At 35.4% G+C, this 26,011-nt stretch overlaps 3 protein-coding genes and 1 long non-coding RNA gene across 4 annotated transcripts in view; 1 reads left to right on the top strand and 3 right to left on the bottom strand.

The window, feature by feature from the left end:
* Positions 1-4,024: 4,024 nt before the first annotated feature.
* Positions 4,025-8,655, bottom strand: LOC106153694 (neuronal acetylcholine receptor subunit alpha-7-like). The gene is made up of 6 exons (XM_087000740.1): positions 8,527-8,655; positions 7,769-7,934; positions 7,153-7,262; positions 6,799-6,888; positions 6,003-6,232; positions 4,025-4,627 (listed from the first exon to the last, which is right to left on the bottom strand). The coding sequence occupies exons 1-6, from the start codon at positions 8,613-8,615 to the stop codon at positions 4,539-4,541; spliced, it is 774 nt and encodes a 257-aa protein (XP_086856866.1). The 5' UTR covers positions 8,616-8,655; the 3' UTR covers positions 4,025-4,538.
* A 983-nt stretch (positions 8,656-9,638) lies between these two features.
* Positions 9,639-12,461, bottom strand: LOC106153645 (acetylcholine receptor subunit alpha-like 1). The gene is made up of 5 exons (XM_013527647.2): positions 12,304-12,461; positions 11,712-11,874; positions 11,311-11,420; positions 10,634-10,720; positions 9,639-10,340 (listed from the first exon to the last, which is right to left on the bottom strand). Exons 1-5 carry the CDS (start codon positions 12,369-12,371, stop codon positions 10,064-10,066), a joined length of 705 nt encoding a protein of 234 aa, XP_013383101.2. The 5' UTR covers positions 12,372-12,461; the 3' UTR covers positions 9,639-10,063.
* A 4,384-nt stretch (positions 12,462-16,845) lies between these two features.
* Positions 16,846-18,941, top strand: LOC147764260 (uncharacterized). Its single transcript, XR_015332214.1, has 3 exons — positions 16,846-17,286; positions 17,920-18,063; positions 18,362-18,941. It is a non-coding gene; the product is annotated as an uncharacterized LOC147764260 (long non-coding RNA).
* A 2,916-nt stretch (positions 18,942-21,857) lies between these two features.
* The window catches only part of LOC106161969 (uncharacterized), a 31,828-nt gene continuing 27,674 nt past the window's right edge, over positions 21,858-26,011 (bottom strand). Inside the window, exons 11-14 of the mRNA XM_013539048.2 lie at positions 25,816-25,889; positions 24,017-24,248; positions 23,123-23,225; positions 21,858-22,508 (exon numbers count right to left, since the gene is read on the bottom strand). Coding sequence (XP_013394502.2) covers positions 22,304-22,508; positions 23,123-23,225; positions 24,017-24,248; positions 25,816-25,889 — 614 coding nt within the window. The 3' untranslated portion in view covers positions 21,858-22,303. The remainder of the gene's footprint in view (positions 22,509-23,122; positions 23,226-24,016; positions 24,249-25,815; positions 25,890-26,011) is intronic.

Genomic DNA, 26,011 nt, shown 5'->3' with positions numbered 1-26,011 from the left:
CCGTCCGCACCTTTACAAATGAAAAGTTCCATTATCATTTGCTGTGTGTTGAGAAAACTTTCCCGCTAAACCAAATGCATGTACAAGATATCTTTTTTTATTTATTCGCCATCAGGAAATAGTTACTTACTAAGGGGGAAACAGCAGCCATTTTTTAAACGAAGTGTATTCAAGAGAACGAAAAGGAGGCAAATGTCATATAATATTATTTTCTATTCTTACGAAAAGAAAAGGAAAACTACAAATTACAAAAAATACCTGCTGGCCATTATTACAAAAAATACCTGCTTTCTGGTCACTTTCAAGATGCACCAAACCCTATACATGAGATATATTGAGAGTTATCCATTGCGGGTATGAGTAATCAAAAGCTTTTTAAAATTGTCCAGAAATGAGTATTTCTCACCAAAACTGTGGCTGGGTATTCCAATATTGTATTTATCTTAAATACATCTATTGATTCCAGGTTTAATAATAATAATAATAACTAAAGCTGAAAAGTTACAATTCTCTTTGCACGCTATCTTATTCTGATAAGACAATGCCCTTCCGGATTTTACTTTTTTTCGTGCTACACCATTAGTTAAAAATTGCTTTATTTTAGTTTGACAATAGCTCATTTCCATCACAATGCCTATTGATATCAGGACCTCATACCCTAGGTTCTAGATTCCGGTATTGCCAGCTCGATCTTGATTTCATATATAACCCATATCAACAATGGGTAAAAGCGACTCCATCACAAGGTATATATTTAACAAGCTAGCTTTTACGTTGCTCTGACAAGCGACTCCATAACAAGGTATATATTTAACAAGCTAGCTTTTACGTTGCTCTGACACTCAGGGTAGAACCTCAGGGATGGGATACAAGACGACAGGAGTCAATTATTTTCAGTGTCCATACCCCTACCCCTATTCAAGTTTCTGCATATATGACAAATGTTAGATAGAAAATGACACCGACAATAAAAACAACGCATATAATTATTATCATGTAAATTAACTCAGAACAACAGCCGTGCATTGGGCGCACTCACCATGTTAACTGTTATGTCATTATCTCCGAGGAGGCAATATTTGTTTTTTACGCTTGTCGAAGTCTCTAAAATTTTCAGATAAAATTGAGTAATTAAAAGAATCTAACTGAGAAGAGAATGAAATAAGAAATTACACCATGGAGTCATAATTCATTTCAGAATTTACCTCTCACTTTACTATTGTTATTTTCAGAAGCGTTATGGAAGTGACTACGTTGGTTTAGGGTTAATTGTGATCAGGCTGCCAGTTTGCACTTTGGGCAATTTCGTTTTTAATGCTTGAAAAATAAAAAGGTAAGATAAATCACATTAACCGTTACCAGATCATAAATTGTATTCAAGCAGGGGCGGATCCAGAAATATTTTCTGACAGTCTTCCATATTTTGTTGAGCCATTCACTATAAATGACCGTCTTCTGACTGAAAAAATTAGTTACGTTCATGTAAACTTGAAAATCTGACCGTCTTCTGGAAAGACCCAGAAGACAGCCTGAATCCGCCCCTGTCAAGGGGACATCATGACGTGAATATTAATTAAGAATGTGTGCAAACAAAAACAGTGAAATGAACAACATAACGCGTTATGGAAGATATGTTAAAATGTCAAAATGCACATCTGACAGGTATGATTTTTTGCTAACTTTGGCACAGTGTTCGCAAGTGTTCATTACGTCCGACACATTTGGTATAAATTAAACTACTCGCTTTCCGAACACGACGTGGCTTTTGGTGTCTGAGATCATAACTAACAGCCATCGCAATAAGAACTTACTGATTAGATTTATCGTTAGGTGATCGAGTAGCCTGTGGTCCGTGGGCGTGTTTTATAATCAAACTATAATCAAATTGAAAATCGCAGTATAATGCACTGAATTCACACGAGAACTTTTTTTGATAAGCACAGGGCCTTATATCTTCTTGATCTTCTTGAGGTTCGTACTTGAAGATAGTCACTCCTGAACAGCACACCTTGTTATGGTTTCTGGTCAGATATTTCTTTTCTTCCCACCTGACCGCTTCTACGAAAAACTGTCTATATTCTTACACGAAAATTCAGAAAAAAAGCGCCACTGAATGCAAGAAAATATTCTGCGTATACGTATTTAATTTTCTATTGATAAGATAAAATATATATGCGAACGGAGGCTCACTGGGGCTCGTAATAGCAAAAGGCGACAAAGAATTTTGTTGACAAGTTTATATTGAGGTACAGAGGAAAACACGATGAACAAACAGCGCTCTAAATGAACGAAAATAATGAGATTGACACTTTTAACACTAAACAAAAGGAACAAAAACTTTTAAAATCTAAATAACTGGGCATTTTTTATTTTTTACCACTTCGTGGCCTGCTTCTTCAACTTTAGCCCTGCACTAAGATTTTTCCATCCCTGACTGCACTGGATTTTGCATTTTTTGCCAAACCTTCACATTATCATAACATCAATCAGGAGACCGTGGACATCTTTACGGGCCGATTGTTTATTTGATTCTCAGATAAGCACGCTTTACGCTAACGTATTACTGTCGACATGGGTGGTTCTTCGAGGGTTCAGTGGGGGTAGTGATCACGGTTCAAGGGGAAATAAAATCATCAACTCACAAAGCACCGTAAATCAACCTTATTCAGATCAAAAATCCTGAAAATGAACTATCACCGGGTATAATGACTTCGTTCGCGAAGGGCCAAGAATAAAAAGCCGCATTCATGAGTCGTGCATCTCGGGGAAATAAAAAGTTGGACAGAAAAGTGGCTTTCACTGGTACAAAAATACCCATGGAGACCCTCTTCTTCGACTTATTCAGAGACATCTGATAGTACTGGATGACTCATTTCGGAGTTAGGACGCTTGTGGTTTTTTATCAGTTATCAGCGGTTTTAATTAAGTGGTTGAACAAAACAAACTGTTTGACCAACTATTCTGTATCCAGTTAAACAATTTTGTTTTTTTTTGTTTTTTTTTTTGGAGTTACTAGATTTTATCTTCAGTCAGATCGTTTCATAATATTTAATAGTGCAGGCGTCCGAAGCCCATGCTTCTCCATATCTAATAGCGAAGCTAAATATTGTCAAAATTTTCCCCAAAGATACGTGAAGGTGAATAAAAATGCCACACAATCAACATGGCACGGACATCAAAATAGACAGATACAATGACCCTAAGCAAGATGGACGAGGAAACAATTAATTACAAATCTACAGAGCTTTGTTAGTATCATAGTAACTTTTTTCTATTTTCATAGTTCGCGGTAGAAATAATTTTCACCGCGGTGAAAATTCCATAAAATAAAACTTAAATGAAAATAGAAAAAAGTTAATATGATACTAACAGAGCGCAGTTCAAATCCCCTTAAACAGTCTGAGCAAAAAAGATAAATAAATAAATATACAGAATTGACATCAAAGCTTGTAGCACTGATTCACAGGACTTTTATTCGGATCAAGTCAAAAAAACTTGATCGGTTCAGTTTTAATGAAGTTATGTCCTTCTTTTTGTGTACAAGTGGTTTTTCCTCAGATTCAACTGTCTGAGAGATTATTCCCAGAGACTATCGTACTGATTTGCTTCGAACTACCCCCGAGGGGATTCTCGCTTAATTGCAATTAACTTGGGAGGTTTAGATGTCTGTCACGCCTGCTGTGGCTGTTAGAGGGTAATTAACTATCGTTTAGCAGCTTTAGTGGGCGTCCCAGACGTCTAAGCTGCTTGGGCTGAAAGCAATTTAGCGAGGGACCCCGTGGAGATGGACCGATCCTGTTAGATCGATCTAGGGATGGGAAACCAGTCTAAGAGCTTTTAGTAGGCGGGGCAGACGCTTAAGCCAGCTAAGCTGACAGTAATCTAGTGAGACTCCCCAAAGGGTTAGATCGATCTAAATTCTGTGGGAATGGGGTCTAAGGTTCCGAAAATAGATTTTTAGAAAATAGATTTTCCATGTGAACTAAGATAATGGAAAAGCGCCAGTTTAATACACCACATTACAATAATGCAGCTTCCACCAATCAATAACACATTTCTCCAAAACATGACATTTTTTATTCCACCATATATACTCAAAATTTGAAAACTCATTTCCTACTAGTTATCGTTTGCGGATCCAGGATTCTGATAGTATAGGTTGTAGGGGGTCACAAAGCAAAAATACCATAATGTAGGGCACAGGAATGGAAAATTGATTGGTTTTGGAAGAGATGAATCATAGCTAAACAGATGGCTAGCAGCATCAACTTACAACATAAAAAACGTGAAGGGGTTGGTATGACTGTTTAGGGGGTAACAAAATGAAGCCACTGAGAGATTGGACTTCAGCATAAAATACAGATCTAACATATTTCTCTTTACTAATATTAATATCATATTAAACAATTGATGCTATCTCAACTGCCCTTGCATGGCAGCGATCTATGGTATTGACGCATTTCCATTTTGGCACCACTTGAGATCGGTTTACATATAAGTAACAGGCACTTCGAATGAATTCCTTAATATAATGGTTGCTATTGCTGCCAAGCTAAAGCTAGTGCTACTAGAATCCATAGCTGCCACGTGATGATGTGAGACGCTCCTAAGCTTACGGGTCCAGCGTCTGAAATTGAGAGAAAAATATTCTGCATTATGACTGCCAATGTTTTGTATATGTCCTATAGCTATCGATCTCAAGTTCTTGAAATGGCAAGTGGTCGGTTTACTTAGGAAGAAAAATGTACAGAGAGAAAGGTCACAATGTATTTTGTAATAGGTCCAACTCGCAGCCCACTAAATGACGCTTTTAAAATAAGCATGACATCCAAAAACCAATTTTTCGTATCTCATGCAAATGTTTCTGTTCAGAATTTATAATTAATCAAAAACTTTCTCGTGTTTTTGTCTCGTATTGCAAAAAATAGATTTCGTAAATTCCCTTTTGTATCTGCACAATGTAAAGAAGACAGTGTTTTGTTGTAACATATCCGTAGTAAACATGGTAATATATTCTTTTAAAATAAATTTTGCTATTATAAGATATTTCATTTCACACCCAAACCTAATACACAGGTGCATTTCACATGCTTGAAGTGTCCAAACAGTAAAATTGAATGAATACAGTTGTATTCAATTTTAAAGCATATGTGTGTATAGAACAAAAATCCTCGACTGATAATTTTAATTTAATTTTTAGTTTTTACCATGTCTTTATTCCGGGTCATTTGATTGAATTTTTATATCGCTTTCCGATATATGTTTTAGTGATTCAGTCAAGGTAAATTATACATAACGTAAGGATGTTTTATACATATTTTAACTGTAACTCGAAGGGCTTTGCGTCATGGTTTATACTATGTGACGTATGTTCCCCAGACAAATTGTCAGAAAGTTCCATTTTACCCAAGTACTTGGTGGAATAGGAAACGGGGATTTTTGTTGCTGACTGAAAATTTATATTGATTCCATGATAGTTTGGTATTTCTGATACAATATTTGGACCACGAATGGAAAATACGTAGTTTATTTAATGTTTATTTTACTGTCGGTAGGGTGTATTTTCCACGTTTTTTTTTAATATTCAGTGACAAGCAAAACTCAAGTCGCTCAAAAACAATTAACAAAAACAACTGCTCTATACAGAAGATTATCATGATTTTTACAACGTTTTACTTGTAGGAGACAAATCAAAGAACAAAGCCAGTGATGACAAAGTGATGACAAAGTGAGTAAACCGTTCACAGCTGCATTTGAGACAGTAACGTATGTTCCTTTTGTGGGGCTAGACGATGAATTGTTTTTTATTATTCATGGTACCAGGAGAGTGAAACTCTGATACAAGTTGTGGGACCTTAAATAATCAAACATAGTGTGGAATCTGTACACTGAATATATTTTTAAGAGCATGCCTATGACATCATTTGCACCTCTATACTGGGTTTGGGTGTTCAGAGAAAAGCCCATCTTAACAAATGTCTTTAATTCGTATCTTGCCTCACCTGCTGAACGATCCCTGCTTAGCCTGAGTGTGTAGGTTATGTCAGGGATAGTTTTATTAGCGTTACGCACCGTCGTGGCGTTCAGCAATTTCCATTCCATCTCAGCGCTATATTCGGTCAGGTCGAGGTCGTCCCCGACCAAGTCCAGCTGGTCGCCGGGATAAACCCAGGACGCGAACTTCAGCTTACACTCGTGAACCTCGTCATTAAGATCTGTGGCGCAGCTAGCTCTGAAATTTGCATAAAAATAATAATAATAATAATAATAATAATAAGAATAATAATAATAACAGATAAATAGATATATAAACAGATAAAGAATAAACAAAAAATCGAAAGAAATAATGATTTTCATTAAAATAAATAAATAAATAAATAAATAAATAAATAAATAAATAAATAAGAGAAAGGTGCTACGATATGCAGTGATTAACTGCAAGTAGACGAGACACAATAATAATAAACGATAATCTATCTGGATCGGTCTAACTCCCTGGGGGTCTCCTAAATTTAGTGAGACCCCCCCCCCCCAGGGAGTTAGATAGATCCAAATATCGGTGGGAATGGTCCCTGAGACTCGAGTTTGGAAACGCCAAATCCGTTTATAAGATCTGTATAAAAATCCCGCATACTCTTCTGACACTGGCTTGCAACAGTGGTCACTTGGATCAGTAAATTATCGCCCCAGCAGTAGGGTAGCAAGCACTGATATGGTACTCTCTACAAATCTGTTTTGTAACAGCTGGAGGGGCCTCGGTTAAAGAGTACTGATACCGAACGAAAAAAAATCACTTACGTGTATTTCTTAGACTGAACATAAAAGGCTTTGCCATTGTTGGACAGTCGAACATTTGCATGAGTCATGATATCTTCCGTTGATGCAGCTCTGAGATTTAAAAGAAATAAAGAAAACAATTTTAAGCCGTCATTTTTAGTATAAATGTGAATTATGTGTATCATTACATCACGATAATCTTGCCAGGTGGGGAAAAGACATCAAACAACGCTGCCATGCTGGTACAGAGTACTCATCGCCGCCAAACACTACAGGAAACATCTACAGCAACGGGATGTTCTCTTGATTAAATGGCAGAAAGCTAACATACGTCTTGTTATGTTGAGAAACGGTGCCAAGTTAAGTTTCACTCACGCGTTCATCAGCTGAATATCCGGCACCCATATTTTAGAGGCCGCCACGACAATGCTGCGCACGTCATTGAAAGAGGCTGGAGTCCATTGAAGATTGTCAGCTTTCCACATCTGAAATAAAAAAAATACTTAGTCTCAATTAGCAATTTGGTAAATAAGATATCAGCTAGGGGTATGTGAGTATGCTGACTGAGATTACGTAATGAATTGTGTAGATGCTAAAATTGCACTGTTCAGTTCTTGATATAACCAAGGAGTTGATACAAAGCCTTGACAAAACTAGTTTATTTATTTATTTATTTTACTTTATTTTATTTTATTTTATTTATTTATTTTATTATTATTATTATTTATTTATTTATTTATTTATTTATTTATTTATTTATTTATTTTTTGCAATTTGCAATTTGCGTCAATTTGGCGGATTTTATAAACCACACCTGAACTGAGGCCTGCGATAGCTGAAAATGCCCCAAATTGTCTATATTTTCATTTTTCGCATGGTGAGAAGTAGAGAAATTCTCTTTATGTACATGCAATAGTATTTGCAGTCTACTGAGTTCTCCTATTATCTTATGAACACATCGATTTTTACAAGAAACGGGAAAATCAACTACCATTGTTTGCCATGCTACAAAGGAAATGTACTGTCTTTTCACGTCGAAATCCAGGATCTTTATCAGTTTTAAACTCAGTGTAACTTGAAGTGGAGCCTCCGGGTTTTCCGATGGAATGACATCCTTAAAATAATCCCGGAACAGCGAGTCTTGGAGTCTTGCCTCACTGAAACACAGAATAATGAGGATATAAAATATAGTAGGTCCTATACTTTATTCCCCATGGTGGTCAGCGTTTCGTGTGGTTTTTCCATCGACTTTTAAGCATTAAATGCCAGCAGAAAAAGCAAAACAACAATACTTTGATTTACAGGTGGTGACCAGCCTTGAATTTTTTCTTAAGCCATGCATTACGATACGTGTATGAGCATATATATTTAGTAGATCTAAAAACATATATAAGCAATATATCTGATACTACTTGTGTGTGTGTGTGTGTGTGTGTGTGTGTGTGTGTGATAACTGATCACTGACTGATATTACCCAATGAATAACACACGAGCTCGAAAAGGTTACTGCACACGATCTGCCGAGATCGATTAGATTAAGGCGTATCATCTACTTTCTGGACAAAATATGCTTTTGTTTCAGCAAAACCTTCCCAGCAGCCAAACGACATTGATTCTACGTTGATTCAACGTTGATCCACCAAAATTAATGTTGATTCAACGGTGAATCAATGTCGTTTGTCTGCTGGGTTGCTGTTTAAGAATGTTCAAAAGGTGCTTCAGCTCCTGTGTGAAAGAAAAAATACTCACTCTGCTCCTTGAGCTAGGACGAGCGCCCATACTGTCATGCAATGGATAAAGAGCAGATTTAGCAGCATAGTGGTTCCCCAGGTCGCCATCTTGCGAGATCAATTCTACTCTAATGAGAAAGGGGCGGTATACGTATGGCATGCGATTTATGGGTTGAGTTCGGTATATATATATATTGGTTGTGGAATTTGGAAACACATTTGGAAAGGATGTTCAGCTACAAGTTGAATGTCAATAGATTCTTTTCAATGCAGTGGGTTTTTGTAATATGCGTTAAACTAGGTTTATCTATACTGGCCGAGTATTTGTGAAATGCGCCGTTTCCGGGTTTTTTTTTTTTTTTTTTTTTTTTTTTTTTTTTAGAGATTGATTTACACTCGTCCAGCTGTTTTTTTTATTATTATTATAAACAGAAGTCAATAAATTTTTGCTGTTGCCTCTTGTAGAAGCTGTTTAGGCATCTTAGAAGGTCTATATCATGCTTAAACCTTTATTCAAAATAAACAATACCTTTACCCTTCACTTGCTGGTTATGGCAGTTTTCTAGTATAAGCCACACCCGTAAGACTATTTTATATATTGGGCAAAAAAGATGTTATTTTTTATCACCTAAGTAACCTTTTTATTCTCGACTACGCAGGCTGTAAAATGTTCTCTGTACTTTGCCAACACAACTCTTACGAAATGAAAATGTACAGAGGTATATTATACTTTGCTTTTAAAACACTGCAGAGACCAATCAGCACCCATTATCGTTTCTCTCTCTCTCTCTCTTTCTCTCTCTCTCGCTCTGTATATATGTATGCAAAATAAGAAAATGGACCTTAGGTTTACATTTAACATGACATACATCGTGTTTGCGCATGGCCAAATGAAATATACTGCTTGTTTGGTCTCTGCAAATTGCTAATGTAATTTGGTTAGTCTAATTGTTGTTTAACCAAACATTATTAAATAAGTTCATTTTATCAGGAAAAATACAGACGTAGACCAACAATTTCAGAGGGTTTAGCAGGCCTTGGTTGAGCATTACATTTGCAATATTCCTTTTATTAAATCAGTCCCTCTGCAGCGTCAAACTATTGCACTCGATATATGAAGTATAATGAAAAAAAAAATCATATAAACTGTCGCTTATTGACCTAACGTTGATAACTGAATGCACTTCACAGAAGAACTTTTTACTGCGTAAGATGTACGACGATTATCATTACTAGACTTTCCTTTATATTCCAACTGCCAGGGTATAAACCTTGTCGTCAGCCATATTACCCACCCGTCTAGTATCGTCAAGTAATGACTTTCATAAAAGCCACTGCAGTATTTATTTCTTAAAGAGAAGATATATAGCAGTGTTGACTACACGCCACTAAACGACGAGACGAGCGAGACCCACCTTACAATACAAATCTTTGCTAAGCGCATTACAGCAGCAATTTTCCTTAAGGTACGGTCAATATTTTCCTCAAGTATTTAAGAAATAGACTCTTTAGTTTTGTCAGTCAAGTTATCTTTTTTGGTTTTGGTAAAAAAGTTATTATTTTTCGCCTTTGACACGAAGATTGAGCCTATATTGGACATCGACATAAGGTTCCGGGCAACAGGCATAGTACATTACTACCCGCGTTGCGTTGGTACCGATCAGTTCCAGGAAGTGACTTTCCACGTAGTCAGTAGTGTCCACGTAAGGGAAGGTTTGGTTTTTGTCCATGTCGTCCAGCACAAGGTCAAGCTCATAGCCACTGTATATCCAAGACCCAAATTTTAGATTGCATTGGTGGACAGTGGAGGAAGATGCAGCATCACAGATGGCACTTAAATTGGAAGAAGAAATGTTTAGCTTAATATCTGCCCGAGCTTATCAAACTAAAAAATAGCCATAGACTTGGAATGTAAAACACAATAAAGCACCAATTATTATGATCCTACAAAATTTTATTTTGCTCTAACATACATTTTATCATGAGAAACTAACTTCATGAAATTTTGTCAAAATGAATTTTGAAATTTATACTGTTGGACCTATACATATATTGGTAGAATCAATCTATTCTACTTGCTACAATCAATTCTACTTGCTACAGTTCTGAACTACTATTCTCGATACCTGTATATTTTGCTGGACTTGTAAACCACGTGTCCATCATGTGAAACCGTGGCAAGAGCATTCACCACATCTCTTGTTGGAGCCATTCTATAAAAGAAATCGGGGATCACAGATTCGATGGCAGATTTATTTTGCAAGTAAAAATAAAAAACAAAATAAACAGAACTTGCCATGATTCAAACGTCAGAAGATAGAAAATGTTATTTTCAAGCTATAAATTCCGAGGCACGGAATAAAAAACCTAGCTATTTGGAAGTTTTTGTGGGCCATGAAAAGAGAGGATATAAAAAGTGATAACATCATGTCAGATGAAGTATAAGCTGATATACGTCTTCATTTGTCTGAATTATTGTTAACATTTCAAATAAAAGAATGCTCGCGAAATAATAATAAATGAAAATAAAAAGAGATGTGCTTTCGTGCTACTACAGTATGTCATAAATTGTACCATAACTTTCTTTCACAAAGCCTACAAATGTCAAACACCTCTTCAAATATATAATCTTTTACTATTCAAAGGGCAAAACGAATCCTCCAAGATACCTCCTGTCGTTTTTAATACTCCTATAAACTTACAGAGAAAATCCTTGGGAGGAAAATAAATTACTGTAGCAAGCACCCTGTGCAAGTTCTATGTGTCTCACATATACAGTATAGATGTAGCATCAAACACTCACGCGTTGTACAGTACGATGTCTGGTAACCATAACTTGTCTGCATTCACATAAATTGTATCGGCATTTTTGTAAGATGGTGGATACCACCGTAATCTGTAGTCAATCCAGGTCTGAATAAATAAATAAATGCAGTCAATAAAAATAAAAGAAGCATTTTGAATTCCATGCACTGTATAGTCTAAGGACATAGGTTACTGCATACTTGTGAGCCTCATGAAATAATGAGGTAAAACTTTAGCCCCAAGACTCGTCAAACTTTGGTGTGAGCTATATGAGCCTTATCTGTTTGAAAAGCCAGCAATACACTAGATTCAACTGGTTCTATATATAAATTTATTGATTGCTTGGATTGGTCTTGGAAATAATAAAAAGGATTGCTTTAGTTTAAAAGAAAAACATACCAATTTTAACAACGCGTTTATTTTAAGTGCCCCCTTCTTAGGATCAAAATCGATGCTGCGGAGACCCAGACTCATTGTAACCTCAGCTGGCTCTGATGCAGTTTTTGAGGGACGGACATCCTTGAAGTAGTTTCGAAATAAATCTGCATAAAGGGAACGTATACTGAAAAGAAAGGAAAAATGATAAAACCTGTATATGTCCTTGAAAGTGCGATTTTCCGAGAAGTAAACGAGCCAAATAAACAAAATAGTTACTGTTATATGAGAAATCTTAGGTGGTGGAAGAGAAAGATGCCGTTACAAGTCTGCTATTGGAAAAGAGATTTCATTCCTATCCTGTCAAAAAGTGGAGAAATTATCAAAAAGGCAATTGGCATTTAACACACTACATGTACTCGGTACCTCATAGTAACGTTCAAGCATTTGAACTTCTCATTGTATATATACACTGTAGTCTGTAGCTTGGTTTGTGAATAAGTGAAAGATTTTGAAGCCAACTCCAGACTTGCATTGCACGGACATTGCGTTCCATGCGTTTATATCGAGCCACATAAAACAAACTATCAGTGAACTATAGAGTAAAACTACTTACTCTCCACCTTGCACTACTACTACCGCAACTGCACTCCAGGAGACGAAACACCACAGCCATGCCGCCATTTTGAAGCAATATCCATATACTGTATTCAGGGATCAGATGGTTGTTTATTTTACAGTTTGACTAACGAAATTATTAATCAAAATAAAACAAAAGACAGCCGATTTTTCAGTTCTTGCAGTGGACGTTCTTTTAATTAACACTGCATACTTATTAATTACCTATTCATAACGCAATATGAATTTGCCATTTTGATACGGCCCCTACTGGAAACGAAAACACCTGTTTATTTTTCGTCTGCAGACCTACTAACCGGCTATGAACAACACCCCGATCCGACGCTACCTCTGAAACCGCCTTGCGCTCATTAGATCTTGAACCTTTAGGAAGTTAAGAATAATGGTATGATATTTTGAAAGTAGACTGAAACTGTTTTTACCAGCTCTTTAGACACGCCTTTTATTAGCATTATAAGCTCAATCGTAATTGCTGACATGGTAGGAAGCCTAAACCATACATTTTGCTCCGACTGGTTTTCTTAGTGTGCTCAGTGAATATATATATAGATAGATAGATAAAACTAAAACTGGCAGATTCGGCTTTGTATTAAAGAGGGGAAGAACTCATGTGTAGGCGTGAACGTCGCGCGGAAATTAAAATAAATGGTGCTATAACAAAGAAACAATGTTTGCTCTTTGGAATATCCTAAATATCCCACGCAAACTGTTTTGTACTGCTGTGCTACCTGCTAGAGAATAAGATAACTCCACAGTAAAGTTAACAATGGGTTTATTCTACAACATGAACTAAGGTTCAGGTCAGTTCAATCCCACTCGGACTTGCAGCCTATTAACTTTACTTGTTGGGCAAAAGGCGCTTTCTCTGAGAATTTTAAAAGCAGGAGCTATTTGCAATACACAGTGCATTTTGCCCTTGCACATTGTCAGCCTCTACATCTGCACCTACATGCACATTGCAGCAACTCTGGGCAGAACAATAGCTTCTGGCAAATGTGTCCACAAGGGTCCACAGTTCCGTACAAGTCCAACCAGAATGAGCACATGATATCTGATGACATGGCACCGTAGTGCTGATTTAGATATGTTCATCTCGCAAGATTACTCTTCTTTTATATTGTTGTAGAGCAGCCTTGGTGGAAGTAAGATATGGCATCTAGAACGGCCTTTGGGTGTGAACAGAAACCTTTGAACTTCATTAATTAACAAAAAGAATTAAAATAGAACCATGAAGGTGTATTTTAGTTACTTGGTAGAGAAAAGAAACTGATAAAAAATAATATGAAAAAGCTTTTTAGAAAATATTGAAAAAAATGAAAATTATCTTGGAAATCTGATCTCTGAGAAACCTTTCAATAATAGGAAAGTCAGCAGTGGTTAAACCTTTAGTATTTCTCATCTTAGTGCATATATAAACTCTCCTGCCAGCCCCCCTCCCTCAATACTTAAAAATATGCATATCACACTTAACTTTATCAGGAATGGGAAAAGATACAAAATACAATGAGCAAGGATGACGTCTGATTACAAAAATGGACGGTAAAAGGTACCATAAATAAAATTTTTACCAAGGCCCTAAAATTTACATGGTTTAAAAGACTTCTTTATGATGAAAAGAACAGTAGTTTTTCTTGGTGAAATGTCAGGAATCGGTAGTAACAAAAGGTAGATTAAAAATTCTAAAAGCAACTTCTAATCCCTTTAGGCAATTATTGGTTCTTTGAGTGAAATTCAGGAATATCCCAATTTAACCCCAGATGAAATCCTATCACAACCATTATGTCAAAACTCAAAAATTGAAAGAAATGGAAAAACTTTTCCCATAAAAGATGGTGAAAAATGGTTTATTTTACATCAATGGTATTGTAAATGACATTCGAAATCCCCTCTCTCTAGAGGAACTCAACAAAAAATCAACCTTAGCGCTCACTTTCTGGGCTAATTCAGTATCCAAAAGAGCTTACCATCTGAATGGCTATCTCTTCCATTGGAAGGAAATTACACATAGCATTCCAAGAAATAGATGACTCGATTAAACAAGTTACCAAACCATCCAGATATTTTTCGCAAAATAATCCTCCAAAGCCATATAATATCATCAGATAAAGGTGTAGGTGAATGGCAGACAAAACAAAAAAAAAACAAAAAAAAAAAAAAAAAACTTGAGTATAAGTATTGGGAACTAAGATTTAAGAAACAGATCACACGAAACTGAAGTCGTTCCGATTCAAAATAAATCACAGAATATTCAACACTTATGCTTATCTTACGAATTTGTGAATTTTGCAATACTGCTAGGGAAAATATTCTGCACGTTTTTTAGGATTGCCCACATGTAAAAAATGTTTGGACGTGCATCATTTGCCCTATTAAAGATAATTTAGGTGTGGTCATTGATAGATCTTCGGAGATGTTTGTGTTTGGGCTTGTGCAAGGATACAATATTTATGTACCTATCTTAATTATTATTAATTAATAATTAAGAAACAAATGAAATGTTAGTTTATGTAGAATGGGAACAAAAAGATATGGGAAGGAACTAGAGGATTTGTAAAATGCTACAGAGATATCTGTATATATATTATTAAATATATATTATTAAATATATATTATTAAATACTTGTTGCTAGGGTAATATGCTGTCTAGCAACTGTTGCAATGGTTTATTTGGGCTTTTAATGGCCTAAAATAGTATAGTTCTGATTGCTTGAAACATTGTTAAAAGCCCTTTTAAATCATTTAAACTGAACAAGAAAGGTCCAATTAGCTTGTTACTAAGGTTAATCACTTCCTTAGCAACGGTTGCTAAGCAACCCTTTGAAATTTTGGGCACTACCCTTGAAAATGATCAGCATTTTCTTTCAGTCGGCTTCTACAAGAGTACCACAAGCACTGGAATAACCAACTTTCTAGAGCCTACCTTGCAAGCCTTCCAAGCCCCTTGACCGGAGGCGTCTCGATTGTCCGAAGCATTGGTCCGAAAAACGGTAACACTTTAATCGTTTTTTTTAATCAAGGTATTCATTGGTCCGAAGGTTCTATAGTGAACATTCGGACCAATGAACCCTCGGACTATTGAACTTTCGCACAATTGCTACGGCTCCCCTTGACCCCCCCCCCCCCAAAAAAAAAAAAAAAAAAAAAAAAGAATAAAAAGAAAAAAAATTATCAGAATACTTTTCTTTTCATCCCATACATTAGAAAACACCTAAAACATGAAAAATGAAGCAAAAAAGCACTGGATTATGAGTTATATACAGTATATGCCTGTAAAAGTCAACTTTGTCTCTTCACTGGAACACATAGGCGGGTCGAGCAATGATTTATAATAAGAAGAAAATTATTTTACTTCCCGGGGAAAATTTGGCAGTTTCAAATATACCGGTATATATTAATCAAATAATAAAAATTAAGATGCCTTAGGTGATCAAGATCACTAATATTTGAAATCCCTGATGTGGACATCACTTCCGGACAGCCTTATATTACTACAAGCAATCCAATTTGCATATAAGAGAAAAATGTTTTTTTTTCTGTTTTTGAGTTGTATACAGATTTTCTTTTATTTTTGTAAATAACAATGTCCCATTACAGCCTTAAATTCCAATCATTTGATCAACATACCCTGTAACTTAATTCATTTATATAAATTGTAAACCTTCACATCACAGGCGTGAATCAGGTTTTCACGTCCCAGTCATAACGTTGCTAAACTAGCGCCAATAACTGCAGTTGAGAATGTAGGTCAAATTGCCTGTACAATTCTCCCATAGCATTATTGATTTTTTTCTGGAGTGGAACATTTCAGGGGGAGACCGACGAATGAGAGAAGTGTCAGATTAACACAAAATATATAAAGAGAGCGTGGAGCTGCTATAATCAGAATCTAATACAAACTTTTAGAAAAGTGTAAAAATAGCCCTTTTTTTCAGTTTCACCGTGTGGCACTTTGCAGGCAACATGACCCCTCCGTAAGCCATCTGTCTCTCCTGAAAAATTTGTTGACCAACTGTTCAACTCCCGGCAGAAGACGAACCAGCCAACAATCTATACACAGGCGTAGGAGAGGGATGTGGGGCGAGACAAGGGGGAGGGGGGGGGGGGGACTCGCCCACAATCAACTAAGTCAGCCATGAGCTGGGGTCGGGGAGTCTGGCCCACATCAAATGCGTTCCATCACCACTTTTTGTATCTATTTGGTGGAAATAAGTTTGTTTGAAAAGTTGGGAAATATGCTAGATTGGCCTCAGTTAGAAATTGACTTGTGAGAATATTTTACAGAAAAAAAGAAAGCTAATTGATTTATTGTAATCAAGTAAAAAGTGACGTTAAATCATGTGGCCTTTAGTCTGGTGGGGGTAAGTTAAAACAGTTGGGTGATTATTAGAAGATGGACATGAAAAATATATTTTCATTATTAATTTACTCATATGATTTCAGAAAAAATACAAACAGTCATGCCCAAACACACACACACACACACACACACACACACACTCTATTATTACACACACACACACACACATGCATTCTAACACAAACACACACACACACACACACACACATCATTGCTATATTCAAACAGATATCTTTGCTTTGTAAATTCTAAAGATGTATTTCCCTTTCTATTTCTATTTCTTTTATTTTTTATAAAAAATTGGCTAAATGTAATTATTTTAACATAGTCATTTATATATTTTCAGGCTACAATGTCTCATAAGTCCATGAGTAAGAAGATATTCCTTGTGAATGGCCAGTGGTAGTAAAAAAGGCAGGGCTTCGGGAGCGTAACTGCTTTCCATCTGTATTTGAAAACTACTTTGAAATTCAAGAAAAAGGGGAGGTTGGATGGAAGTGAGCTGTGATCAATAACAGAGACCATGTGGTTAACAGAAGAAATGGAAGCTTTTGACAAATACAAAATTGCATCATGTCGCTGTAAAACAAACAACTCCTCACTGTTAACTAAACATATTTAAATATTAGTGTGTAGAAATGAGATCTTTCAGAAAAAAAATGATTAATAAGTTATTTCATTTATTGATTGTGGCAGTTGATAATGATTTATTTTGTAAGTGTATATTAAGTAAATTGTTGGATTGTTTTCCCCCAATTCATTTCTTATTTAAATGAAAACAATGGTTAATTCAAGAATTGGTATAAAATCTGTAGGTATCATTATGTGGATATAAAGAAGGGCTGTGTGGTGATCCTCTTCAGCACAGAGTTCAGAGACCTAGACCCCATTTCCATAGATTTTAGATCGATCTATCCCTGTGGGGAGTCTCACTAGATTACTGTCAGCTTAGCCGGCTTAAGTGTCTGTCCCGCCTACTGAAAGCTGTAAGGGGGTAATTAACTATGGTGCGCGCTCGGCTGTCAGACTGCAATTTAGCATGAACCCCCAGGGAGTTAGGTCGATCTAAATCTTAATCTCTGGATCGATCTAAATCTCTGGGAATACACCCCTAGATGATGCCATCATTACCTCCGCCAAGGAGGTTATGTTTTCACCCCTGTTTGTCTGTTTGTTTGTTTGCTTGTCATCAACATAACTCAAAAAGTTATAGACTGATTTTGATGAAATTTTCAGGAACTGTCAGAAGTGGGCCAAGAAAGAGATGATTAGTTTTTGGTGGTGATCCGGATCAATAATCAATAATAATTAAAAAACTGCTGGCGTGGCGGAGGTCTGCGCTCTCTGAGTGCTTTTCTAGTTGGATAGGTTTTTATGTAGGTAAGTTTATAAGAACAATAAGCATTGTTCTCTTATTCTAAGTTCATAACTCATCTGGTAAAATTCTATGCTAAATTGTTCTGTAATGGTAGAGATCACACTTGTAATTTTATCACTGCTATTAATGTTATGCAATTTTTTTTCTTTTATCTTAACTTGGTTTGAAAAAGATTTGCTTTTTTCAAATCATGAATATACACCCTCAGATAAAAGTCAAGACTAAATAAATTATTTTCATGTTGATTCTCCAAAGTATACCCCAAACTTTTTTTATTGTCATGGCCATTCTGATTTACAGGAGTTCAAGGAAGGTTGCCGTAGATACCAGCAGATCCTCAGGTGCTGTTCAGCCACCGAGAGCCTCTGTCAGAACTCAGGGGGGACAGACACCAAGACTGGCAACAACATCGGTACCTCACATTTGCTTTTTTTATAATTGTAGTTCTTGAATTTCAAACAAACCGTTCTAAAGAACAATAAGCTCATTAAATTTTCACCAGCAGCGTGAACCTATAGAGATGACACAATAACTGGAAGACTGTTTTACATTTTGACTTCAAAATTATCAAATCTGATGAATATTCATAAAGAGCAGGTGTGAAATTTTCATTTTACTCCTTCTGGCATTTTCAAAGTCTGAATTTGGACTCTTATGGGTCTTATGCTAGTTAAACATTTTACTTACATATGAATTGCCTATTGTGCACAACTATAATTTGGTGTTGACTTGCTGTTAAGCATGTATTTATGCATCAGAATTGGCAGTAGCCCATTTTGTGCATCAGTATTTTCTGCTTTTTGTCTGTATATTTGACAGCTTTGCTGCCTTGTGTAATCCTTACAAGTTAATGACCCTCAATAAATTTTAATATGCTGATCGTGCTCATTTTTGAAAGAGGCCTACCTTTAATTATAGCCACTCAACTGATAAGTAAAAAAAACAAGGCAGCAAAGCTGTCAAATGTACAGACAAAAAGCAGGAAATAACAAAATAGGCTACTGTCAATTCTGATGTAAAAGTACATTATGTTAAACTGCAAATTCAACATCAAATTTTAATTATGCTCAACAGGTAATACCAATGTAAGTAAAATGTGTAACAAGCATAAGGCTTCAGGCCCATGGGAGTTCAAGTTCACACTTTGAAAATGTAAAACTTTCAGAAAAAGAAGTCAATTAGACTGCTTTTCCAACTCGAGCTGCATTTTAGTCCTGTGTTTCTTTTTTAAAAGTTTGACAATCATAAGTAATATGGTTTTCCCATGATGGTCATCATGGCAGCAATACCCAAAATTGTGTTTTCTTCTATTTTGATGCAATATTTCATAATGCTTAACAGCATAAAGAATAAAAATTTTAATAATAAAATATACGTATCGTGGATTTTCAGAAAATGTGACTAGCATGGGTCTTCAAGCCCAAGGCGGTTCTAAGTCACACCTTGAAATTGCCAATATGTGAAAAATAAAATTTTCACAAAAAACTGATTAACTGCCAGAAAAATTTACCAAATAGACTGCATTGCCTAATGAAACTGTATTTTAGTCCCATGTTTCTTTCCTGTAAGTTTGAGAACAGTAAGTGACATGGTTTTCCTTAAATGGTCATCAAGGGAGCAGTGTCCAAAATAGGGGTTTCTTCAAATTTTGATGCAATATTACATAATGTTTAACAGGATAATAACCATCAATTTTTAATAATTAAATATTAGTTTCATGGATATTCAGAAAATGTGACTAGCAAAGGTCTTCAGGCCCATGGAACTTCAAAGTCACAGCTTGAAAATGCCAAAATGTAGACAAGACAGCACTGTCCTGAAATGCATTTTTTTCCATTTTTAACAATTTTTTAACATATAACAAAATTAACACTTTATTGCCATTTTTATATGATCAACTAAGAAAATTGATGAGATGGGAAAAATATCAATAGAACAGTGTTTAATGTCCAATTTCCACAATTCTGAGTTTCTGAACATTGTGAATGAATGAATGAATCTGACAAACTGCAATGATAAGAGTTTATTTCCATTTTTGAAACTCTATTATACAATACATGATAACAAACTTACCATCATTTTTACATAATCAACTAACAATGTTGTAAAGATGCAGGAAATGTTAAACAAAGACTTTTACGTATCTTATTAGTTAAATAATGAGACTGTAAACATGCCTAAGAATTGAATCTGAGGAAATGTGAAACAAGACAGTACTGTTATGAAATGGGTTTATTAACATTTTTAACATAAAACAAAATTAACAGTTTACTGCCATTTTTATATGATCAACTAAGAAAGTTGATGAGATGTGAAAAATATCAATATAACAGTGTCAAATGTCCAATTTCCTCCATTCTGAGTTTCTGAACATAATGAATGATTGAATCTTACAAACTGCAATGATATGAGTTTATTTCCATTTTTATTTACACTTTATTACACAATACACGATAACAAGTTTACCATCATTTTTACATAATCAACTAACAATGTTGTAAAGATGCAGGAAATGTCAAACAAACACTTTTAGGTATCTTATTAATTAAATAATGAGACTGTTAACATGCCTAAGAATGGAATCTGAAGAAATGTGAAAAAACAGCATAACTTATAAAATAATGGCCCGATTATGCTGATTTTCGAACTTGACCTGCGTTTTAGTAAGATTGATTACTCCTGTGAGTTTCATGACAACAGGCCTATCGGTTTTCTTTGAAATGTGTTAACAGTGTTGCATATATGCTGAAAAGTGAAAAAACAGCATAACTACTAAAATGGTGGCCCTATCATGCTGATTTTCAAACTTGACCTGCGTTTTATGAATATTCATCAGTTCTGTAAATATAAAGCCAAAAAGTAAAACTGTCTTCCACTTATGGTGTTAACGCTGAAAGTGCACGGCGACGGCGACGGCGACATCGACGGCGACATGAATGGCGACGACAGACGCAGGTGATGGCAATATGTACAGACACATCTGTGTCTGTACATAATAATAGAAAAAAAACTTTTATGTTAAAAAGGATATTTTTTAACCTTTACAAAGACCCTAAGTAAATTTAAACAAAAATGTGGTTTGGCAGGTCAAATTCAAGGTCATATCTGGATCACCAACATTTCCAATTCAATTTTAATTGTCACTCTTCTATTTTAGATAACTTTCATTTTGAAAAATTCTGCATTTGGACAAGTACCACAGCTATGCAAATGCACAGATAAAGCCCAAAATTCCAGGTGGTTCCAGTCAAAATTACATGACCTAATTCAGCAAGATGAGGGCACAGGTCCTTGTAGTCCAAGATGTGGTAGCAGGTGAGGGGGAAGAGTAAACCATGTAAATACTCCAGTGCTCTTGCTGGCGGTGCAATTAAAAGTGGCACGGAGAAATTAGCAAAAAACATGTTCACTTATTTTAATGATGCATACAAAGTCAATTTTTTGCCACAAAAATCGACCAAATGCCAGTATATAGTTTCAAGTAGTATAACTAAGAGACTTACCAAAAGCATTCTTTAATTTTACCCGAAAATGATGTTTGAACGGATTTTTCTGCTAGCATTCTATGCTGTATGTCAATGGGGCAGAAAAGTAGGTCACAAAAGTAGGTTAAATTTCCGACCAAAAATTTAAGGAGCAGTCTAAAGCTCTTGTATGACTGATCGAATGATATATTCAGTTTATCCCTTGGCATGTCGAACTTATTTTACTGGGAATCCACGCTCCCCTGATGCTCAGATCGCATGTACCTTTAATGTAACTAAAATAAGCTGCCAATTAACAACAACACTTTAAGAACTATAACGAAATCACATCATTTTTTTATTTTTTTTTTTTCAATTATCTGGAATAATAATTCTATAACAGTTTGTTTTAATCAATTTTTCTTTTTCTTTCCTTTTCTTATCTAAATTTAAATTGTAAGTGTTATTATCATTAATACATATATTTCACTAGTATTTTAAACATTTTGACAATGATTCAGTTTTCTTTAAGGTTAAAATGCTTATTTCAAATAAATCTATTTCAGTTTTTGCTGAAAACATCCAAGGTCAATAAATAAACATGTAAATAAAAATATGATAACCATTGATCTATCGATGATAACATTTCATAAAACATTGGTATGAACTGTTCATGAATAAAATGCATTATTAAGCCTAATTACTTCTTCCACTGTCAACAATTTATTTAATATCTTTTGAGAAAACAAAATCTTTGAAAAGCTGCTCTCTGTACATATCAACACTTCAAATACTGGCAATCTGTCAGCATGTGTACAGCACTCCTGTATGTTAGAATGTCCTTGTAAAAGGCCTTCATGTCTCTGAGCAAAGCCCTGTGCTGAGCATCATTGCCAGGGTATCTGGTTTCATGTATCAGTTTATCAGTCAAATAGTTGATCCAAAGGACATTGGTGAATGGGTGGTGCTGCTCCCAATTGTCTCTAAAACAAAGAAATAATGATACAATTGAATATTATACCATTCATGATGTTCAACTGTAAAATTAATATACAATGCCCCATCAAAAGGAGGTCCTACACTGATAAAAGTAGTCTGCAACTGGTCGTATACCTATGGCCAGTAAAAGTTTGGACAAGTAGATTCTTCAGATTGTATGAAAAGTGTTCTGACATAGCCATAGAATTTTTTACTGTATGTTATCAAAAGAGATTTTTGATTTGATTAAATATTTTTGGAAACTGTTACATGATGATTCTAAATAATTTTTTTAAAAGTTTGACAAAATCAAGGTCTTGTTATTACTAATATTATTGCAACAGGGAACAATGTCCAGTACATTTTACTTGGACTAATAGATCTTGATTTAGAGCAGTTTTTCTGAAACTGGTGGTGCAAATGGCCAATCAGCAGAAAAGTTTATGGCGTAGACTGGATAAAAGAATCAAATCTCAGTTGTAGAGTAGAAACATGCAGAAGAACATTATTGATAAAGATAAGGGCAACCACAAAATAATTTATATCCTTGTTCTGGGCAAAGTTTTTCATCAATAGAGGCAAATTACAAGTAGCTCTGTTGAGCTATAAGAAAACTCACTGGTTTTCCTGCTTCATCAACCTGTAGACTTCAAACTGGTAATCTCCCTCCCCTTCAAACAATGTCTTATCAACAGACAAGTCTGTGAAAATGGTGCAACCATCTGGAAAACAAAACAAATGCAACTTAATTCAAAACATAATATAACATACTGATGAAGCACATGACTTGGTCATGGTACACAGTAGTGGTGATAATTGAGGACAGTACCAGAGAATCCCACTGCTGCATGGGTTATATATGTTCAAAAGTGAGGTGAGATTGTTTCAGCTTTGAACAGACCTACCAGCACAAATTGTGAAGCAGAGTGATCTTGTTTATTGAACATATAAGGCTGCAAACCCAGCTTTTACTTTTACCTGAACATGTTCTAGGGGGCAATTACCAGAAGAATATAGAGTACATGGTTGTTTTAACACTCTTTTTTGAACATAAAGACAAAAAGTATGCTAGAAATAGTATACACAAGGATTGTAACTACATCTTTTTTTTTTCTGCACAAAATGTGCCTATAAAATATGTCCCTGGCTGAGGTATTGAATACTATGATTTGCGTGTCCATCAGAAGGTTCATTTAATGCATCTCAGCATATGGGCCTATGAGTGTACTGTGTGAAAATGTCAAAATTTCCAACGTAACTATTTTGGCTTGGGAGTTTAACCCCCATTGTTAATTACAAACAGCAATATTGAACAAATGCAAATACATAATGGCTGGTGCTTCAAAAATTGCAATTTTCTTTCACTCGCAAGAGGTATACAACTCTGTTGTATGCAGGTGAAAAAAATGATCAAACATAAACAGTTGCAAAGTTCTAGAATCAAAGAAATTGGCACAGTTATAAGCATAAACCAAAGATCCATGCTCAAGGGCATTGTAGATTAATCCCATACCTTTCCTAAGTCTGGAAAGTGTAAAATCTATGATGCTGACAGTTACACCATGGACCTTGATCTCACAAAGTTCACCATTCAGCTTATACTGTAGAGTCTCCTGGTTAGTCCTTTTAACCAGCACATTCCCCCAGTGTAGATCTCTGTGTTCAAACTCCAGCTCAGCCTCTGCCACAGCCAAGGCACACACAACCTGGTGCAGGACACTCTTGGCTTCCAAGATGCTCTCAAACTGGAAGGAAGTGATTTTGATTTCAAAAAGTACACATTTTTCGGAAATTTGATTCAGATACAATCAGCATGTTTGGGATTGAGAAAAGGCGGTAAAGTATCACATGCACATTATTCTGACATGAAGTTATTGCTTGTGTCAACAGAAGTTGGAACAAGGCAGCAAAGCTGTCAAATGTACAGACAAAAAACAGGAAATAACTATGCACAAAACAGGCTACTGTCAATTCTGATGCAAAGATACATTATGTTAAACTGCAAATTCAACATCAAATTTTAATTATGCTCAACAGGTAATACCAATGTAAGTAAAATGTGTAACAAGTTCACACTTTGAAAATGTATAACTTCCAGAAAAAGAAGCCAATTGGACTGTTTTTCCAACTCAGGCTGCATTTTAGTCCTGCATTTCTTTTTTAAAAGTTAGGCAATCATAAGTAACATGGTTTTCCCATAATGGTTCTCATGGCAGCAGTGTCCAAAATACGTTTTTTTTTTTTCAAATTTTGATGCAATATTACATAATGTTTAACAGCATAATGACCATCAATTTTAATAATAAAATATTAGTATTATGGATATTCAGAAAATGACTAGCAGACTAGCAAAGGTCTTCAGGCCCATGGAACTTCAAAGTCACAACTTAAAAATGCCAAAATGTATTATATGATCAACTAAGAAAATTGATGAGATGGGAAAAATATCAATAGAATAGTATCAAATGTCCATTTTCCTCCATTCTGAGATTCTGAACATAGTGAATGATTGAATCTGACAAACTGCAATGATATGAGTTTATTTCCATTTTTGACACTTTATTACACAATACATGATAAAAAGCTTACCATCATTTTTACATAATCTACTAACAATGTTGTAAAGATGCAGGATATGTCAAACAAACACTTTTACGTATCTTATTAGTTCAATAATGAGACTGTTTACATGCGTCAGAATTGAATCTGAGGAAATGTGAAAAAACAGCATAACTTCTAAAATAATGCCCCAATTATGCTGATTTTCGAACTCGGCCTGCGTTTTAGTAAGATTGACCACTCCTGTGAGTTTAATGACAACTGGCCTATCTCTTTTTCTTATATTGTGTTTACAGTGTTGCATATACATATGCTGAAAAATGAAAAAACAGCATAACTACTAAAATAGTGGCCTGATCATGCCGATTTTCGAACTTGACCTACATTTTAGTAAGATTGATTACTCCTGTGAGTTTCATGACAACAGGCCTAATGGTTTTCCTTAAAATGTGTTTACAGGGTTGCATATATGCTGAAAAGTGAAAAAACAGCATAAATTATACAATAAGGGCCCGATCATGCTGATTTTCGAACTTGACCTGCATCTTATGAATATTCATCAGCTCTGTAAATATAAAGCCAAAAAGTAAAACTGTCCTCCACTTATCGTGTTTACAAGGAAAGTGCACGGCGCCGGCGCCGGCGACGGCATCGGCGACGACAGACGCAGGTGATGGCAATATGTACAGACACATCTGTGTCTGTACATAAAAAGGGTACATACTATTTCTACCTTTCAACCTTGATACCAACCTTGAAACCCTCTAGTGCACAGCCTCCATCCGCAAATTCAAACACAATGAATAACTGATTATTGCCAAATATGTCTAAAAAAAAAAATTAAATTAAATTAAAAATAATAATAATAATAATAATAAATTAAATTAAATATGCTACTTTCTTTTAAATGGTAATGGCAAGTTTCTAATCAAAGTTGAGGATTTAAGCT

Source organism: Lingula anatina, chromosome 1 (assembly GCF_051362555.1).
Source record: "Lingula anatina isolate TDL-2025a chromosome 1, LinAna3.0, whole genome shotgun sequence".
In the NCBI taxonomy this organism is placed as follows: Eukaryota; Metazoa; Brachiopoda; class Lingulata; order Lingulida; family Lingulidae; genus Lingula; species Lingula anatina.
The sequence above is the reverse complement of the archived record's forward strand: the minus strand, read 5'-3'. Positions and strand labels throughout refer to the sequence as shown.

What these genes read in the sequence shown, in the direction of transcription:
- LOC106153694 (XM_087000740.1), bottom strand. Translation starts at nt 8,615, where the DNA reads ATGGCGACCTGGGGAACCACTATGCTGCTAAATCTGCTCTTTATCCAT. An exon ending in GTCCTAGCTCAAGGAGCAGA is followed by an intron (nt 7,935 to 8,526) that starts GTGAGTATTTTT and finishes TCTGTGTTTCAG; the next exon opens with TGAGGCAAGACTCCAAGACT. An exon ending in GATATTCAGCTGATGAACGC is followed by an intron (nt 6,889 to 7,152) that starts GTGAGTGAAACT and finishes TTTAAATCTCAG; the next exon opens with AGCTGCATCAACGGAAGATA.
- LOC106153645 (XM_013527647.2), bottom strand. Translation starts at nt 12,371, where the DNA reads ATGGCGGCATGGCTGTGGTGTTTCGTCTCCTGGAGTGCAGTTGCGGTA. An exon ending in GACATCGTACTGTACAACGC is followed by an intron (nt 10,721 to 11,310) that starts GTGAGTGTTTGA and finishes TTTCTTTTATAG; the next exon opens with AATGGCTCCAACAAGAGATG. An exon ending in AAGTCCAGCAAAATATACAG is followed by an intron (nt 10,341 to 10,633) that starts GTATCGAGAATA and finishes TTCCAATTTAAG; the next exon opens with TGCCATCTGTGATGCTGCAT.